This window comes from Papaver somniferum, chromosome 11 (assembly GCF_003573695.1).
Source record: "Papaver somniferum cultivar HN1 chromosome 11, ASM357369v1, whole genome shotgun sequence".
Taxonomy (NCBI): Eukaryota; Viridiplantae; Streptophyta; class Magnoliopsida; order Ranunculales; family Papaveraceae; genus Papaver; species Papaver somniferum.
This window is the reverse complement of record NC_039368.1, coordinates 32,709,358-32,729,737: the sequence shown is the minus strand read 5'-3', so window position 1 is coordinate 32,729,737 and position 20,380 is coordinate 32,709,358. Positions and strand designations below refer to the sequence as shown.

The 20,380-nt window shown below is 35.5% G+C and overlaps 2 protein-coding genes and 1 non-coding gene across 4 annotated transcripts; 1 reads left to right on the top strand and 2 right to left on the bottom strand.

Annotated features, from left to right (window-relative positions):
• The first annotated feature begins 1,676 nt into the window (after window positions 1-1,676).
• LOC113321586 (uncharacterized protein DDB_G0271670-like) lies at window positions 1,677-4,837 on the top strand. 2 transcript variants are annotated; one of them, XM_026569470.1, is made up of 7 exons: window positions 1,677-1,730; window positions 2,205-2,353; window positions 2,442-2,511; window positions 2,594-2,706; window positions 2,818-3,409; window positions 3,503-3,631; window positions 4,546-4,837. In XM_026569470.1, exons 2-7 carry the CDS (start codon window positions 2,212-2,214, stop codon window positions 4,721-4,723), a joined length of 1,224 nt encoding a protein of 407 aa, XP_026425255.1. In that variant the 5' UTR covers window positions 1,677-1,730; window positions 2,205-2,211; the 3' UTR covers window positions 4,724-4,837. The 2 variants fall into 2 exon arrangements, with proteins under 2 accessions (XP_026425255.1, XP_026425254.1); XM_026569469.1 differs by lacking the exon at window positions 1,677-1,730 and adding an exon at window positions 1,773-1,839.
• Window positions 4,838-5,112: 275 nt separating this feature from the next.
• On the bottom strand, window positions 5,113-8,765 carry LOC113320181. The gene is made up of 4 exons (XM_026568120.1): window positions 7,950-8,765; window positions 7,000-7,269; window positions 6,823-6,914; window positions 5,113-6,273 (listed from the first exon to the last, which is right to left on the bottom strand). Exons 1-4 carry the CDS (start codon window positions 8,691-8,693, stop codon window positions 5,502-5,504), a joined length of 1,878 nt encoding a protein of 625 aa, XP_026423905.1. The 5' UTR covers window positions 8,694-8,765; the 3' UTR covers window positions 5,113-5,501.
• Window positions 8,766-9,768: 1,003 nt separating this feature from the next.
• TRNAR-CCU lies at window positions 9,769-9,841 on the bottom strand. Its single transcript has one exon. It is a non-coding gene; the product is annotated as a tRNA-Arg (tRNA).
• Window positions 9,842-20,380: the final 10,539 nt, after the last annotated feature.

Here is a 20,380-nt window from a genome sequence, read left to right as displayed (position 1 = left end):
TATAGAAAATAACCTATTGTTTGCTTACTACTGTCAAATGAATCTCACCTATGAACGAAAACACATGTATCATAAACAAATACTGAACTGTGAACATAAATGAATCCTTATTAACATTGAATAAGATAGAATTCAAGATATCTAGTGAGCAATCACTCAATTTTAAAAATACTCAAAATCAATACAACTCAGAACGACAGCCTCAGCCATCATCTCGTCACAAAATGAAACATCTCCGAGAAAATTATACCTAGTCCAAAGACACAACGGGATGCATTAATCGGCCTACGAACAACACAATTAAAATAAAAGTCTTAGCGAAAAGATAAACACCAAATTCAGATATAAATTTTAGTTTTAGCATACAGAGAGTTAGCTTCATATATGAATTGAATTGTTTCGAAACTACTTAAAGTTACAATAGAGGGGAAAATCTGAGAGCGTGGAATCATGAACATGTGTTGGTGCAGTTGATTAATTTCTGTCTAATTTGGGGATTTAGGGTTCCAATTTCTCCCATGTCTATTCATTTCAATTCCCTCGTTGTTTCTCCTTTTTGTAGTCTCAGGATTTTACAATCGAATTGTTCATCAAACGAACCCTAGATTTCACAAAATACTCTTTCAGATAAACTATGATGATAAACACACCATAAAATCTATCAGATTGTTAGATGATAAACACGATAACACATACTAATAATCTGAACTGAGAATTATTTCAAAGATTCGTAACACCAAAAAATTGAAATCAAGCCTAAAATTAGATCGAAATTCAGAGAAAACTTACTTTCCGAATAATATTACATATGTAGTCAGTCGATGGAACCACAGATCCTTTACGAATATCTCCATTGAACACTTTCTTTCTCATTCAACTAAGTTACTAACACATCATATTGAGTCGAAACCGAGTCAAAAACAAGTAATCGAAGACGATCTTGTGATTTACCAGCAGATTTTCTATCTAAATACTCGAACCAGAGGTTTTAAGTTTGAATCACCTCTAAGAATAGCAGAAATCGCATTATGAGTTATTTTCACAGAAATTTTCACTGAATTTTTATGGGTTTTGGATAACAAATCTAAGCTTAAAATGATGATAAATCGATGAATAATTTCGAAATATGAGATTACGGAGATGAAATTGGTGAAAAAAATGAAGATCGCAGAAATTTGGAGACGAGGAAGAAGTTTTCTAGGGTTTTTCGCCGGAGCTGAAAGAGAAAATGAAAGGAGAAGAGAAAGAGAAAAAGAATAGATAAATGAAGATATCTACTGAGATTCCTCTTGTATATATAGTAAAGGGTAGTAGTGTCATTATTAAAATTCGTAATAATTAAATATGGGCCAGATCTGAAGAAAATTTGATATTTTGGACCTAGTAATAACATTTTCTTAAAGTATGGAGTTGATATTGAAGGATCCATTTTATGGGGCTTCTATATATTGAACCCATATAGTAGGGGATTATAGTATTTTTCACTAATCTATTCCCATCGTAGGGGTCAATTTCAATAATCGTTTCTACGTTGACCAAATTAGCCTCAACTTGAACAAGTTTTAGTATTAAGATTAACGTAAATATGTCATAAAATGATGTGCTTTCACGGTAATTAGACACCCAGTAATAGAAAGATCCGAAATCTCGCGGGAAATCAATGAGGAACACTTGAATAGCCTTCAAAAACGCACAGTAGTATTCTTTGAAGAACTCTCTGCTTATAAAAGGTAGCTTCGAATCTGATCAAACTTCATCCTTTTTTGTTTCTGAATTGTTAATCCATGTTTCGTTTTCATTATCGAAATCCAGAAAGAAGAAATTTTATTGAAGAAACTGGTAAAGATCTTAAAATTCACATTTCTCGATGATCTTTCTTTTTTGATTTCTGCGATAAATAAAAATGTTTATATTTTTTATGTTGGGTCTTGTCTTTTGGTTTACAAACACGCCTGCAAATTCTTGATTCCATTTATTTATCTTTTTTATAAAGACAAGGAAGAAGAACTTCTTTTTTCTTTTCGGCTTTTTCCTGAGACCAAAAAACAGAGCCGGCATACATAGTCTAATCAGCTCAGGAAAAACCCATAGTTTATTTTAAGCCTTATGGGGTTTCGTTCTTATATTTTGATAAAGAAGAAAACTTTTTCATGGAGTTATTCTTGGAAAATATAATTTTAGCTAGTTTTCTGTTGTTGTTGCAGAAGAAGAATGGAAGGTAAAGTTGGAGGAGGGGTAGGAGGAGAGATAAGAAGAGTTCATATCATATATTTTCTGAGTCGAATGGGTCGAGTTGAACATCCACATCTCATTCGAGTTCATCATTTGAGTAAAAATGGTGTCCATTTACGAGGTAATGCTCATCTTCTTCTACATTCTTCTTTTTTGTTTATCCTTACAAATTTTGATTCAGTTCTTGTTTCTGTTTCTGGGGATTGAAGATGTTAAGAGATGGTTATCAGAATTGAGAGGAAAAGATATGCCAGATGCATTTGCCTGGTCTTACAAAAGGTAATAAAACCAGATACTTCTTATCTGCTAGTACTTTAAATTTAGTTCTTGATTTGATTGGGTAAAACATTGCAATTTTCAGGAGGTATAAAACAGGTTATGTTTGGCAAGATTTGCTGGATGATGATCTTATCTCTCCAATTTCAGACAATGAATATGTTATTAAAGGATCAGAAATAACTACACTTTCATTTGGTAAAATCTCATTCAAATAGAATTTATCTCTTATCAGTAATTCTCTTCATTTATAGAAATGCATGGGTTCACATTTTACAAATTTATTATGTGTTGTTAATGGAATGACAGATCCCTGTTTCCACGGAGAGAAAAAAGGTTCAACCTTAACGAAAGCAGAGACAATTCCTTCAATTATAGAGACTAAATCAAAAACCCCAGATAGCAAAGGAGAATCCCAATTCGATGGTGAAGATTCAGGACCTTTGGATTCAGAAACATCAACAGAAAGTAGTGAATCAATCAAAGAAAGAAACTCTGATGACGATCATCAAAAACAGAGGAGTATTGTTCCCATTACTGAGATTAAAGAATCAAATGATGAAACTGAGAATTCCTTACAAAAGAATGAAAAAGATGAAATTGCAGAGAAACAGAATCCGTCATCATCATCATCAACAACAACGACATCAACAGCAAGATCTTCTTCTTCGTCGTCATCTTCATCCTCATTCAATAATAGTAAGAGTTATTCGAGTGGGGGAGCTACCAATGTGTTTCGCAGCTTACTGAGTTGTCGTGCAACAGATATAAACGATTCAGCTTTGATGATGATCCATAGAAGTTCTTGTTCTTCTTCTTCTTCAGAGATTTGTAAATTTGAGAATTTGGGTGGGTCTGACATGAATACTAGTGGAATATTATGGAATCAACATCAATCAAGGTAAATTTGATGTTCTCTTCTCTGTTTAGAATTAATTGTTATGCATAATGTAATGATTTAAGTTTAACTAATTAATGGTGGGTGGGGTTATAGGAGAAGTATCAGTAAACCATCATCATCATCATCTTCAGAGAACAGTACATCAAAGAAGTCAAATGAATTCGGTGGTAGCCTGAAAAAAGTCTCTGCTGCTTTCAAACCAGTTGCTGAGCCTCACTGTTCGTAAGTTGTCTATTTTTACCTGATTTACATCAATTCACTGTCATTAGAATCATCATTATTTTTCTAAGTCTTACTTAATCATATTAATAGGTATCTGAAAATTTCTTTTTACGGCTTGTTCTCAAGTTTTCTTGGATCATAAGTAGTTAGCTGTTACTCATTTCTGTACCCTACATACAGAGTAGAACTTAGACTTAGAGTCATTGGTGGCTTAAATGTTAGGCTTTAAGCTTATCTTTGAGTTGGAGGTTTACCGTTCACCTAATTTGACAAGGCGGAATAGACTAATTTCTTTGCAGCCGAGGAATTATTTTTCCAGTGACCCCATACTCTAAGTTGGCACTCGACAGGCAGATTATTTTGATGATGACCTATGTATATGCCTTGACTGATTTTCAATTAGATACTCATGAAGGAAGACAAGTTATTAATTAGTTTGATTTATTCGTTAGGCATCGATTAGTAAGATTGCAATCTGCTAACTAACTCTACCGGATTATTTTATTTGCATTACAGTGAGATTTTGATGGATTACCCACAACTTAAGTGCAGATATTACATATTTTATACACCTGCAACTTGCATTTAAGGTTGAATTGTATAGATGACTTCACAGGAGGAAGTCAATATAGTATTGGAGCAGGAGTACATCACAAATTTTCGCCAAAAAGTCAGGAAATCAATTAGTCTATATTGCTTAGGTTAATGACACAATGGTCAAGTTTGAAACTACTATGTATGGCCTTAAAGTATAGGTCCACTATCTTCTACATTGTCAGACGGAAGCAATACGGCAACACGATAGAGTTTTGTATGATTTACTAACATCAATTCTTCATATGCCATGTCAGATGACATGTATTTACTTACCTGCCAAATGTGCTTGATATTGAATTGCATAAATTACTTTACAGGCAATGTGGGAAGGGGTTCAAGCCGGAGAGATTACACTCACACATGAAGTCCTGTAGAGGATTGAAAAGCCTGAGCAAGAATCGCAATAGTGCTACAGCTGGGTATGATTTTGAGACTGAGCAGAAGTTCACAACATTAGGATCTTTTAAAGAAAGAAACCAACAGGGATGTTTTTAACTATCTTATGGTCTGGAAATGATGGAGAGATCTCTGCTATCTGTTTACTTAGGTATTACGTGTATATGTTTAATTTTACTGCTCTTTATCCTTTGAATACAGAACTTTTGAGTAGCTCTTTCTCCCAGTTGTATATAAGTTAGAAAAGAGGGTGAAAGAAGTACTTAAAGAAAGATATGACTTCGAACCTATCCATCGCTTCACGCATCGTTGATTGATTCTTGGTTCCCCAAGAGTGCAAAGAAACATACATCGAAAATCTTTCAAAAACAGGTTATAGGGCTTCAACTTCCTATTGAAACAGCAAGCGACTTAACTTGTATGGTTGAAACTTTGAAATGGTCATCAAATTGAAACAGCAAGTAAAATACAGCAACATAGACTCATCCAAATCAGCAAGTGAAACCCGTTTCGATAACAGGACTAATGAAAGAACAAATGAATCTTACAAATAACTGAACAAATTAAACTTTACATTTCACAATTGAAGTCTACATTTGGACAGCCCACATTATGGCATTGCCTAATAGCCCAATAGTCAAAAGGGAAGAGTTAGAACACGGTTGGCGATGGAGACAGCACTTCTCAAAGGAAGATTTCACCATATCAATGAAGTTTCATCCCAGTAATATCACTTTCCATGTTGAAAGATTGAGGATGGCTGTTAACATCCAGTTAACTGCATAGTTAAAGTAAAACGGAAACACAAAAAATCTGGAAAACAGGTAGTATACCGCTGTTAGAAACAATGCCAGATTGGAAAAGGGTCATTCATTTCTTATTTACTGCCAATGTGCTCAAGTAAGAACGTGTATAGCTTCTTTCTTAATCTTTCAACTCTCTCATCCATCTCAAAACCATCCCCAGTCACATCCTCTAACCATTGATTTACTCTCTTTAGCTGCCCAAGAACAGCTGAAACCTCGTTAGCCCCTTCAGTTTGTCTCAATCCAAATCCATCATTAAAGGAATCTTCCAAGTATTTCAAAAACCATCCTTTAGAAACTGAGACCAGCAGCTTAACAAGAGATGAAACCTCCTTCAAACCCTTTCCTTTTGTCCAATCTACCTTTTCATCATTAGATTTCTTTGCTGATGAACCTCTTTTAGGAACAGTGACTACTTTAGGAGCCGAGTCTATGACGCCATTTGGCTTATTGGGACTTACTCTGTTGTTGGGAGAACTATCCTTGACTTCTATTGCAGTCAATTGTGGTGCAGTTTCTAGGATAACATAGTGAGAAAGATTACCATTTCGATCCCTCTTGTCATGCTTAGTAAACAAAGAAAATTTGGAAAGATCTGTTTCTATAGCAGCTTGGACCCATTTTGTAGCATCTGCATTTGTATCAGAATATATTTTACTTAGTTCTGATGAAGGAAGTTGAGAGGTACCAGAGGTGACCGTTTTTGCAACAGAATATCTTGTTTTGATTAGGGCATCAACCACATTTGCTGCTCGAAGCATACTTTCGTGGAGGTCTAGGAACCGCTCAACCAAGAGCCCTGGAGAATCTTGCTGTGCGGACTCGCAGAGTCCAGCAAACAAGCTTTAGAGAAAAAATTGTTCATCATCAGCTTTAGAACAATAGCAAGTATATCCATAAACTTGGTAAAAAAGATGCATCAAAACAAGATCTGAGAAAGGAACCAATATAATCCAGAGAGAGGGTGGCATGATAAACAATATAAAAGGATTGCACTCCAACGCAAGATAGATTCCAGAAATGGTTGGTTTAGAAAATACAAGCAAGAGACGCAGATTTTCCAGATGATAAATTTTTAACTAACACGGAGCAACATTCCCTCTTGCTTCGCTGATAAAAGAGCACAAGTTTTCGAGAAGAAACTATTATGCTGTAGCAAAATAACTCGAAGCAGTCGGAAGTGCACTGAGTAGAATTACTTAAAGATTACTGCCACAGTTTCATGCCATGGAGATATAAAGAGAATGACAAAAGACAAAACTAAGGACAACAAAATGATACAGCTATGTCTGTTTGATAATGAGCCAATTTATTTTTAGGCGAACGAAAAAGAGCGAAACAAAAGAGCACAGATACCATGAATTAGAAAGCAAAAAGTAGAAAAATAAATACCTCATGCATCGAAGAACACTGTCTGACGCTGATGCTTCATGTAATGAATCCACAGCAGCCGAAAATGCAACATTTCTATGTCGTAATGTGTCCTATAAGTATCATAAACAACATCCAAATTAGTAAGCTTCAACCAGATGATATGAAATTAATGTCTCAAAGAATATCGTCACAAACCTTGCTAACTTCGAGAATAGTAGACGGGAGTGAATCCCATGATTTGGTTTCAGAAGACAAATTGGTCAAACTTAGAGGCACCTTAACAAGGTGGCATGGAATAGTTCCTTCCCTAGGCGACTTGACTATATCTCTTCCTATAGGCTTGATAATCATCCTTGGCGTCGAACAATTACTTCGGCTCTTCATTGGTGAATTAGACAAGTTAGTCAAATTTAAATCCATCAACAACGAATCCTTCCTTGGAGACGCCTTTTTATCAAATTGAACCTGTGAACAACACACAATTTGCCGAAAAAAATTAAGAGCCAAAATCAACTTCGATAAATTAAGAAGTAAATCAACTCGGGTTACAATACAGTTGAATTGGAACTAATGGTTTTTCAGTAAGCCTACTTAAGAAGAACTATTGATGCCACAAATGGTATCCCATTTAATCCTTCTAAAAGAACTACAAAAGGCTAAAAAGGAAGAAAAACAAAAAGCAAACAAGGAATTTCAAAAATTCTCAACTCAATTCTCAAGCAAAATATTGGGGGGAAAAGATAAAACAAAGGAGGGAAAAAGATTCTTCAAAAATGTGTAGATAATGATATTTAAGGCCCACAACAACCATCACGTGACGCACCGATTCCGTTTTATTTTTTCTTCTGAATCTTGTTTTATTCTTCCCAATTATCTGAATTTATTTATTATTACTATCGTTTCAATTTTCTGATTCACAATCCAGATTTTCAAAATTCCCTACATTTTCCTTTAAAATCAACTCATAAAACCCTTACTCAGAAAGAAAAAACCATCCCAAATTACAGTCCCTAATAAGCCAGATTTTAATTTTTGGAGCCAAAATAACGAAAAGGGGCAAGAAGTAAAAAGACTCGATTAAACAAGCAAAAAAAAATAGAATCAGAATGAAGTCTAGAGTTAGAGAAAGAAAAAGAGATACTTACAGAGGGTGGATCAGCAGAAACACAAGAAGCAGAATCTTTTGATCTCAAACCAGCTGATGAAGGAGATTTAACTTGATGATGATTCTGATGTTGATGATCAGCAGTACTAGTACTATTCCGCTGCTTTGAACCAGGACTTCTATCCCAGCTTCTCCTCATTGTATCAATACTCATTCTCTTGGCGGTTGCTGGTCTTGCCTCTGTTGAAGAACCTTTCTTAGAAGAAGATTTGACATCTTCAAACTCTAAACTCTTGACTTTGACAGACTTGGTATTCCCATCATTTTTCAGACTTTTCACCGTGTTAGATTTCTTACTAAAGAAATCAAGATTATTAGAACGAAATGGCAATGAGAAATCATTGGAAACAACCAAATCTTTAGGATTACCAATACAAGGTCTGCGCTTAGGAACAGGTTTTACATTTCTGAGAATAGGAACAGGTTGTGCTGAATCGAGTCTTGATACATGAATAAACTGACCTAGTTGTATTTTATCACTAAATATCAAATCAGTATCTTCATCTGATATCGATACATATGTTGAATGTAATGAATCTGATACTTTTAAGAAAAAGCCTCTACTTTCCCATGGATCAACATCATCATCATCTCCACCTGTTAGTGATGGTACTATTCCTATTACTTGAAGTAATGCTGATCTATGTTCTCCTGTTACTTTTACATCCTTATTACTTGCATTCTCCAATAGCTTCGATAACACTCCTGGTGTTAATGACGCCATTATTTTTAAACCCCCTTTCTCCTCCTGAAGCTTTTTTTTTCCTTTGCTCAGAATGAATAGAGGGGAAGCAAAATGGAGAGGGAAAGAGAGGGTATGATCCTATGATGTGTGGATCTCCATATATAACTATGGTAACTGAGTCCACGTGACATCGTTGACACGTGGCATGAAACGCAAGTCTCAGTCTGGGAAGATGTTGAGTTTTGTGCAGAGTGTGTTTCAGAGGGAAAGAAGAGGGGCGCGACCATCAAGGAATATCCCTATAAGGGAAGTACTGTAGATAAGAAAAGACAAAACATATTTTATAGGGTTAGCAAGTCGTTATCAAAAAAAAGAGATATGACCTATGGAAACTGAGATAAAGCTGGGTGTGGTAAGAAAATGAGGCCCCCACATAAGATGTTTAGGCAACGGACTCTGATGCTAAGGTCTGAACTCTGATGTCCCCTTTGAACTTTTAAACAAACTTGGGGTCCACAGAAGGGTCCCGGGCCTATTTATTCCGATAGACTTGTGCCGTGACAATTTGGTGGTCCGGCAAATTTGTGCTCTGCACGTCCAAGATTTTTCAAACAATTCGCCTCAGCAAGTCTCTGCGAGTATTTGGAACGTTGTAACAATAAATAAAATTATGTGGGTTCCAAAACTTAGGTAACAGGTGGAGAGAGAGATGGGCTTAGGCCTTAGAGGGAGGGAGGTCAGGTCAGGACTCACGCGGCCGTCGCAATCAGAAAATCAAAGAGACTCTGAAACACTCAATACATAAAGTAATGAGGGAGATTCCGGTCAGACTTTTCCAACCTAATAAAAAAATTGGTTTGCTCTCTGGTCTGGTGTGGTGAAAGCAGTGGAGAGTCTAAATACTATTGGGCATGCATCATAATCAATGACCCAATCAATTAAGCTGTATATTTATATTGTTCTTTTCTTTGTTAAGTCTTTTCTTCCCTGTATCTAAATAAGTGTACTTCCTGACATCGTGCAGAGCTTAATTGTTTTTTCTTGCCATTATTTAACTCTTTCAGGTTTCGGGGGATAAGGGAGGGAAGAAAAAGAAAAATGTACGAAAAACTAACGCGCCAGGTAGGGGTCGAACCTACGACTTTCTGCTTAGGAAACAGACGCTCTATCCACTGAGCTACAGGCGCTTAGGGGTGTGCAACGGACGGACGGTTGCATATTAGGGGTCACCCGCAACCAAACCGTTAAAGTTGCGGATTTGAAAAATCAAACCGTGACCGGCCCAATCATCCGCGGATCCGCGGATTTTACGAGCCGGTTGCGGATTAACCGCGGATTTGTTAGGCAAGCCCACTAATTTTAGAGCAGAAAATGTTCCATTTCGGCCAAGCCCACTAACAGCTCTAGTATAGTCAGTCACTTGTAGCTCCAGCAAACTTTGTCTAATCAGTTTATCTCGGAAATCTAATTATAATTTCTTCACTCGGTGTTCCTTCCAAATGACAAATCTAAGAAGTTACTTTTTCAACTGCGACTAAAGATGAATCATAAGTTTTCAAGAGCAAGAAATATATCTTAAGTTTTTCAATTTGAGTTATGGGTTTACTAGTTTTACTTTACTACCCAACGGTGCGGGTAATCCGCGGTTTTTAAAAGACAACCGCAACCGCACCGCGTGCGGATTTGAGAACTCCACCCGTTTCCGGCCCATACATCTTGCGGTCTGGGTGAAATCCGCAATTTTGCGGACGGATACGGGTCAAATCCGCGGTTACGGTTTTTATGCTCACCCCTACAGGCGCTTTGTTTTTTATCTGTAAAACCAAGCATCCTGTTGGAGCCCATCTGGAACTCAAACCCATAAAAGGAAAATTTAGAGCATTCTCCGAGCAAGGGCTATGGGTCAAGGTTTGAAAAACACCCGTTTTTACCGGAAAAACGGTCACACCCATATGCCGTGGCCGTGAGGGTCTCCGGACCTGTGCCTTTATAAGGTCGATAAATAGGAAATAACGTCAGTTTTTTAGTTTTTCAGTTTTCATACACGTTATAACCGTTTTCCTAAAATTAGTTTGAATGTTTTTTTCATCTAAATAACTTTTAACATGCGTTTTTTAGTACTGTTTTTTCGTTATCACGCACGTTATAATCGTGTGAATAATTTTTTTACCATTTTTTTAATTTTTTTTCTTTCTCTGGATTGAAAGTGTGAAACTTCGAATTAAATTTTTTTAAATGATACAGGGAAAGTACTACAGGATTAAAAACTTCAAATATAAAAAACAAAGGATTATTAAACTAGTGTTCATCATTTAAAAAGCTACGTGAACCAACTATGGCCACCACCTTTTTTTGATTTATTTATGTATTCTTCATTTTCTCGGCGGTTCCTTTCCACATCATAGTCATCGTCGTGGGAGTACTAGCTATCTTTGTTTGCACAAGTATCATCATCATAATAACCTTCATTATCGTCATCAGAACCTTCTTCATTTTCATCATCATTGTTATGTACTTCATTATTGTTATCAATATTACAATTATATCCTTCATTCATATATTGAACACCATGGTCAGAGCGATCAGAAGTTTAATGAGAACCATGTGTTGGATTCACATTATCATAACCTTGTGTATCGTTTCCAAATGAAAGATTACCAAAGTCATAAACAAAGTCACTCACCGGGATCCTTTCGTATGGGATTTGAACTTCAAAATCATGCCAGTTGTATGGTAGAGGGACATGCTCTGGATCATTAACGGCTTCTTCTTCCAACATATTTGACCATTGTTCTTCTTGAGGTAAAACCGGTGTTTTGTCTTCCCCCGTTATCCAGTCAAGCATATTGTCATCCCCCAGTAGACTATGAACGTGGTGAACATCAATGTTTTGTCGCCTTGTTTTACCTTTAATTTTTTGTTGCTCCAACTTCAAATTGTACTGGACATGCACCAGATCATTTATTCTCGATGAAAGCAAACGATTGTGTAGTTTGGTGTGGATTCTTTCAAATACACTCCAATTCCTCTCTGATCCAGACGATGTATTTGTTTGACTTAATATCTTTACTACAATCTTCTGGAGGGATGGATACTCAACACCATAAGATAACCACCAACTTACAGGATCACCATGTTGAGCTGCAATACGTGCTGATGGTGATGCAAATTGACCTTGCATCATTCGCATTCTTCCCGCCTACAAATAAAAGTACAATTGTTACTATAAATTCAAATTACCCAATTAAACATATTTGGAGATAGTATTAGTAATTTTGTACCTCTAGCATGCATTTTTCTTGTTCTTGCGGGTCGCTAACCATTTTTGATATAACTTCAGTAAGACAAATTTGGGGCTCAGAAATTTCAATATTGATGAGATTAGTTTTTGGGTTAAAGACGTAATAAGGATTGAGAAAATACGTTGCAGCATGAAGAGGAGAACTCAACTGACTTTTCCATCGCTTCTTTATTACACCCACGATAGAAGCATTTCGATTTGATCCCAAACCCATTTGTTTAGTTTCCACACATGTCGCAAGTGCATGGAACAAAAAAACCATAGTGGGTTTGTCTGAGTCTAAGAAACGAATCATTTCCAATAAATTGGATAGGTTATGCACTCTCTTAAATTGGATAATTGCTGCCGAAAAACTTCTAGTAGTGGGTATTGATAGACACATTTTTGTGACCGAATTGTCCTCAATTTTCAGTATTGTTGGTACTCGATTTTCTACTTATTATGGTGTTTTATGTGTTTGTAGGTATTTTTGGAAAATAAACATTTTTGGAAAATTCGCTCGAAAAGTTGGTATAGGCACCCGGAGGACACATGTTATTAGGACTCTCAGTTTTGGATAAGGGGCACCTAACTAATAAGGGGCACCCCCAGGGAGCCAACTGCTAATCGCACCCCACTACTGGTTAAGGGGGCTCCATCTTCTTCCTTGATTTGAAAAGAAAAATTGGCGGGAAATTTGGTTTCAACGGTAAGGATTTATTATATTTAAGATAAGAATATCTTCTTGCCTTACAAACATGAAGTTTTGAAGAAAAAAGAAGTTATCTTGTATTAAACAAGAAAGATATCCTTAGAAGATTTTATCTTGGATTTTATTCTGCGAATTAAAGAAGATATGGGTTTAGTAAAGACATATATAGAATAAAGAGAAGGAAAAATTCCTGAAGATATTTTTAATTAAAAAGAAGAAGATTTTGGAGTTATGGAAGAATATATTTGAGTGGTGTGTATTTTGTGTGTATAAATAGAGAGCTAGAGAGCACATTTGGGGGGAGTTTTTTGGAGAGAAAAAAAAATCACTGCTTTAATAATTTTCTCACATTTTCATCATTTGTAAACCACTTTTTGATCCATGAATAAATATTTTAAGTGTGTTTTCGACGTGATGAGCTAATCCCCAACACTGGGACGACGGAGGAAGACGAGTGTCATACATGGGTAAAATTATTTAATTCTTTTTAAGACTTTTGCATTAATTTTAATTGAAATATGATTTGAATTAATTGGTTGTCATTTAATTTGATGAAGTATGCTTAGGTTAAATGTTTTGATACATCATGCTTAGGATTTACAACTAATCTTTTGAGAATCCACCTTGGCAAAATCAGAGTCCATGTTAATTTTATTTATTGAGCTTTAATTGTCGAGAATAAATAAATCGAACCCATGTTATGAATTCGACGAAATCCTAGTCTCAGTAACTCTCTTTGGTTGTGCTTTATTTGTTAATTTTCTTGGCATGTTGCAGATTCCTTTTACTTGTGATAGATCTCTGTGGTTTTGGTGATCCGCAGTTATTCCGGCTATTACTTTATGATTTTATAAGGTGACTGATCCTTTCTTGGTCTGGCTGAAGACGTTAAACTTAGTACTTCTTTGGAGGTAACCCAATCTCATGAAATATGGTAATATATTTCCTTAACTCTTTTGCTTCAAATAGTAACAGTTTCTCCTTGTTCATATGCTTTTAATTTTATATTTAGAACATTGAGGACAATATTAGATTTAAGTTTGGGGGTATGGGAGAAACTTTTTAGTTGCAATAAATAAACTCTAGAGCCTAGAAATTTATGTTTATTAAGGATGGCACTAACCAATCTAAGTGGATGTAAGCATCTTGGTTACAGGAGTTGAGGAACCAATCTGATTAGATGGAAACATATAAAGAGTCTATTCATAAAAGCACAAAGCTCAGGTGTTAGAATTTAAAAAAAAAAACATGGTAGTTTCGCCATATCTCGTTGAATCATTTTCACCTTCTGTTTTTATTTTCTTGTAAGTGATTGGGTGAAATAGAGTGACTGAGATACAAAAAAAAAATAAAAAAATGAGACCAGACCATCAGACCAACCGGAATAAATTCAATAAAGTCGACCACTGGATCCATTGTATATGCCAGTTGTGTTGACCTAGAGTTAGGATTATCACCCGCTGGTTCCCTTGTATATGCCAGTTGTGTTGATATTAGTCAGACCGGTATTTCAGTCCATTAGGATAGGTTCACCTTAGTCAACATCAAAACCACCTATGTTTTTCTCTACATCCATCTTCTTAATCTTTCCATGTGATTGGTTGACTCCGGTTATGATGTACAGAAACTATCTGAGTAGAGCTCTGTCACTTATATGAATTTTAGTATGCTTAAGTGCAAACTCGTGTACAGCAATTGGAATTTCGCATCAGAGTACTTCATCCTGTAGTCAATGAGAGTATGCCAACCAAGGAGATTCTTTAGTGCCTTCCAAGGTTTTGCGTAGATAGTTAGGGTCCGAAGTAAAAGTTTTGTGGGTACACCTCTGGTAAACCCTCCGGAGACAACACTCCGCCGCTAGGGCCACCTAGCGGTTTAACGGCTTGCTTCACGTGCTAAGTGTAGTCATTTTTATTTTTCTAGATCCGATTTGCTCGAGGACTAGAAAATAATAAGTTTGAGTGTATTTGATAGACACATTTTTGTGACCGAATTGTCCTCAATGTTCAGTATTGTTGGTACTCGATTTTCTACTTATTATAGTGTTTTATGTGTTTGTAGGTATTTTTGAAAAATAAACATTTTTGGAAAATTCGGCTCGAAAAGTTGGTATAGGCACTCGGAGGACACATGTTATTCAGACTCTCAGTTTTGGATAAGGGGTACCTAACTGATAAGGGACACCCCAGGGAGCCAACTGCTAATCGCACCTCATTACTGGTTAAGGGGGCTCCAATGTTCTTCCTTGATTTGAAAAGAAAATTTGGCGGGAAATTTGGTTTCAACGGTAAAGGATTTATTATCTTTAAGATAAGGGTATCTTCTTGCCTTACAAACATGAAGTTTTAAAGAAAAAGGAAGTTATCTTGTATTAAACAAGAAAGATATCTTTAGAAGATTTTATCTTGAATTTTATTCTGCGAATTAAAGAAGATATGGGTTTAGTAAAGACATATATAGAATAAAGAGAAGGAAAAATTCCTGATGATATTTTTAGTTAAGAAGAAGAAGATTTTGGAGTTATGGAAGAATATATTTGAGTGGTGTTTATTTGTGTGTATAAATAGAGAGCTAAACATCACATTTGGGGGGAGTTTTTGGGAGAGAAAATAAAATCACTGCTTTAATAATTTTCTCACATTTTCATCATTTGTAAACCAATTTTTGATCCATGAATAAACATTTGAAGTGTGTTTTCGACGTGATGAGCTAATCCCCAACACTGGGACGACGGAGGAAGACGAGTGTCATACATGGGTAAAATTATTTAATTCTTTTTAAGACTTTTGCATTAATTTTAATTGAAATATGATTTGCATCAATTGGTTGTCATTTAATTTGATGAAGTATGCTTAGATTAAATGTTTTGATACATCATGCTTAGGATTTACAACTAATCTTTTGAGAATCTACCTTGGCAAAATCAGAGTCCATGTTAATTTTATTTATTGAGCTTTAATTGTTGAGAATAAATAAATCGAACCTTATGTTATGAATTCGACGAAATCCTAGTCCCAGTAACTCTCTTCATCTTGTGACAATATTTTTTATATATTTTTCTTTTAGTTTAGTTTATTAATTCTTAAAATCAATCTCATCAAGTCTGAGTGAACGACAACCTTCTTACCATTATATAAAATTCGATCAATTTTCGGCACCGCCAACGCGGATTTGTTTATAGATTTGTTTTTAGGTTTTTTTATTTTTTTATTTTTGTTCTTTTTTACGCGTTTTGATATTTTTGTTTGCTTTCAGATTTGGAGCTAAGCTAAAGAAAAAGAGAAAGTGCTGAAAACAAAAGCGAAGCCAAAGAATGAAAGAAAGGAGGAATCCAAAAGGAGTGAAGAAGAAGATTTTTTGTATATAAATATTTTATTTTATTTTTAGAAACTGTAAATAGGTTTTTATTTTTGTAATTTCTTATTTTTGGACTTTTTGAACTTTATTTTTGGACCATTGGACATTAATGTTTTTAAAACCCTAAGGAAGGGTGAATTAAATAAAACTGCTGCAGGGAAGGACGGCGATTACGATATCGCCTTGGCCCCTCGGGTTCGTACATGACATAGGAGTCGTGGACCGAGTCGACTTCAACGGTTCATCTCCCGTCTGGTACGGGAGGTAAGACTCTATCCACCCACAAATCCCCTGTCAGTGGGTTTTATTTTGTTTTGAGAATGCCAAACTGGTACAATAGCCAATACAACGAATATCCAACTGAACAAAATGAACATTACTACTTTGACCTTAGTGTGAATAGTGGTTGGGAACATCAACCTTTTGAAGGTTACGGGTCATACCATGGTGAGCCCAATTACTATCCACATGCGCACAGGTCACACGAGCAAAACGATCCTCATATTTCTCTAGAAGAGTCTCTCAAGAGTTTCAATGAGTCAACACAGAAGTTTCACTTATTTATGAAGGAGACTTATAATATTTCACTTCCAGAAAAGTCTGTAGAGCAGTCAACTAAGATGTCTCTAGAAGAGTCCCTCAAGCAATTTACTAAGAGTACAGATAGGATTGGGGAAAAATTTGCTGAAGATAGTCTTAAATTCCAATATAGTGTTTCCAATATCACCCTTGAAAATAAGGATAGTTTTTATTCACATAATCAAGATGACGAGGTTATAATTGGTAACACTACTTGTTTAGATGAGGTTCGATCATTTTCATATAATGATGATTATGATGAGGATAGTATTGATGAAGAATCTGAAATATGTAGGCATAATGATCAGGAATTTGTTACTCCGGTTGAGCTTTATAATGATGATATTATTTCTAGTACAAATCCAAATAATTTTAATAATTATTCACCTATTCAAAAGGACGAGGATTTGACTAGAAATATCCCCGTTTTAGACGATGTAGTTTTTCCTTTTCACGAAGCCAATGAAGGTTTAGAGGAACGAGTTTATTTTGAGTCCAGAGATTTAGAAACAATAGTCTTAGACAAAGAAAGTGAACTCGTAGAGATGGGTGAGGATGAACCTGACTTAGAAGAATCAATTGACCATTTCCAGGAATCTGATGACCTAGAAATTAGGGAAGTTGTGACTAGTCTTTCTAGAGACACTGAAAACTCTAAGTTTGGGGGTGATTATCATTCTCTGTGTGCTTTAAATCTTAGAAAGGTCCCTCACTTGGGACTTGATATATGTGCCTTAACCATTGTGCCAGGTTACCGTCATACTAGCTCTCCCGAACCTAATAATGTCCAAGAAGAAGTTCAGTTGTTAGAAACCCATCCTCTGGTTGATGTGGTTTACCCAGGCTATGATACCCAGATTGATTTTGTTTTCCCACCAAAAACTTTTATTCCAATTGTGGGAACGTTTGAATTTGAAATGTATCAGTTATTGAGTTTTGAGACTAAACCTAATTACTTTAGGAGATTAGGGTCGACACATTTGTTTAAGGAACGCCACCACTCTCATTGTGGTCAGATGTGTGAGTCAAATCTGATTGGTTTAGAGGATCCCCAATTATTCAGGTTATTTTATGTGCTTCTAAGTTTTTATTTGAGTTTTTCCGGATTCTAGAACCTGAACATTCGGATCTAACTTACGAGGAAATGCAACCCATGGAAATATTTTATCTAGACCCTGTTATAGAACCTGAACATGAACCACAGCTAGATGTAGTTGTCTTAAACAGGAAACTAGACAAGGTTGTGCTTTATTTGTTAATTTTCTTGGCATGTTGCAGATTCCTTTTACTTGTAATAGCTCTATTTGGTTTTGGTGATCCGCAATTATTCCAGCTATTACTTTATGATTCTATAAGGTGACTGATCCTTTCTTGGTCTGGCTGAAGACGTTAAACTTAGTACTTCTTGGGAGGTAACCCAATCTCATGAAATATGGTAATATCTTTCCTTAACTCTTTTGCTTCAAATGGTAACAGTTTCTCCTTGTTCATATGCTTTTAATTTTATATTTAGAACATTGAGGACAATGTTAGATTTAAGTTTGGGGGTATGGGAGAAACTTTTTAGTTGCAATAAATAAACTCCAGAGCCTACAAATTTATGTTTATTAAGGATGGCACTAACCAATCTAAGTGGATGGAAGCATCTTGGTTACAGGAGTTGATGAACCAATATGATTAGATGGAAACATCTAAAGAGTCTATTCATAAAAGCACAGAGCTCTGGTGTTAGAATTTTTTTAAAAAAAACATGGTAGTTTCGCCATATCTCGTTGAATCCTTTTCACCTTCTGTTTTTATTTTCTTGTAAGTGATTGGGTGAAATAGAGTGACTGAGATACAAAAAAAAAATAGAGACCAGACCATCAGACCAACCGGAATAAATTCAATAAAGTCGACCACTGGTCCCTTGTATATGCCAGTTGTGTTGACCTAGAGTTAGGATTATCAGCCGTTGGTTCCCTTGTATATGCCAGTTGTATTGATATTAGTCAGACCGGTATTTCAGTCCATTAGGATAGGTTCACCTTAGTCAACATCAAAACCACCTATGTTTTTCTCTACATCTATATTCTTAATCTTTTCATGTGATTGGTTGACTCCGGTTATGTTGTACATAAACTATCTGAGTAGAGCTTTGTCACTTATATGAATTTTAGTATGCTTGAGTGCAAACTCGTGTACAACAATTGGCATTTCGCATCAGGATACTTCCTCCTGTAGTCAATGAGAGTATGCCAACCAAGGAGATTCTTTAGTGCCTTCCAAGGTTTTGCGTAGATAGCTAGGGTCCGGAGTAAAGGTTTTGTGGGTACACCTCTGGTAAACCCTCCGGAGACAACACTCCGTCGCTAGGGCCACCTAGCGGTTTAACGGTTTGCTGCACGTGCTAAGTGTAGTCATTTTTATTTTTCTAGATTAGATTTGCTCGAGGACTAGCAAATAATAAGTTTGGAGGTATTTGATAGACACATTTTTGTGACCGAATTGTCCCCAATTTTCAGTATTGTTGGTACTCGATTTTCTACTTATTACGGTGTTTTATGTGTCTGTAGGTATTTTTGGAAAATTCGGCTCGAAAAGTTGGTATAGGCACCCGGAGGACACATGTTATTCGGACTCTCAGTTTTGGATAAGGGGAACCTAACTGATAAGGGGCACCCTAGGGAGCCAACTACTAATCGCACCCCATTACTGGTTAAGGGGGCTCCAGCTTCTTCCTTGATTTGAAAAAAAATAGCGGAAAAATTGGTTTCAACGGTAAAGGATTCATTATCTTTAAGATAAGAATATCTTCTTGCCTTACAAACATGAAGTTTTGAAGAAAAAGGAAGTTATCTTGTATTAAACAAGAAAGATATCCTTAGAAGATTTTATCTTGGATTTTATTCTGCGAATTAAAGAAGATATGGGTTTAGCAAAGACATATATAGAATAAAGAGAAGGAAAAATTCCTGAAGATATTTTCAATTAAAACGAAGAAGATTTTGAAGTTGTGGAAGAATATATTTGAGTGGTGTGTATTTGTGTGTATAAATAGAGAGCTAGAGAGCACATTTGTGGGGAGTTTTTGGTAGAGAAAAGAAAATCACTGCTTTAATAATTTTCTCTCATTTTCATCATTTGTAAACAACTTTTTGAGCCATGAATAAATATTTTAAGTGTGTTTTCGACGTGATGAGCTAATCCCCAACACTGGGACGACGGAGGAAAACGAGTGTCATACATGGGTAAAATTATTTAATTCTTTTTAAGAATTTTGCATTAATTTTAATTGAAATATGATTTGAATTAATCGGTTGTCATTTAATTTGATGAAGTATGCTTAGCTTAAATGTTTTGATACATCATGCTTAGGATTTACAACTAATCTTTTGAGAATCTACCTTGGCAAAATCAGAGTCCATGCTAATTTTATTTATTGAGCTTTAATTGTTGAGAATAAATAAATCGAACCCTATGTTATGAATTCGACGAAATCCTAGTCCCAGTAACTCTCTTCATCTTGTGACAATATTTTGTATATACTTTTCTTTTATTTTAGTTCATTAATTCTTAAAATCAATCTCATCAAGTCCGAGTGAACGACAAACTTCTTACCATTATATAAAATTCGATCAGCTATATCGTACGAATTTTATCAAACTTTCGTAATTTATATAGTTAGAAGTATTTTAAAGCACCTACATAAAGAATATAACACATGACAATCGAATTATACATATTTCTTATACTAACAATAATCAATTAAAATGGTTGTTTGCTGATATAGGTCATCTATTAGTGGCACAAAATTTA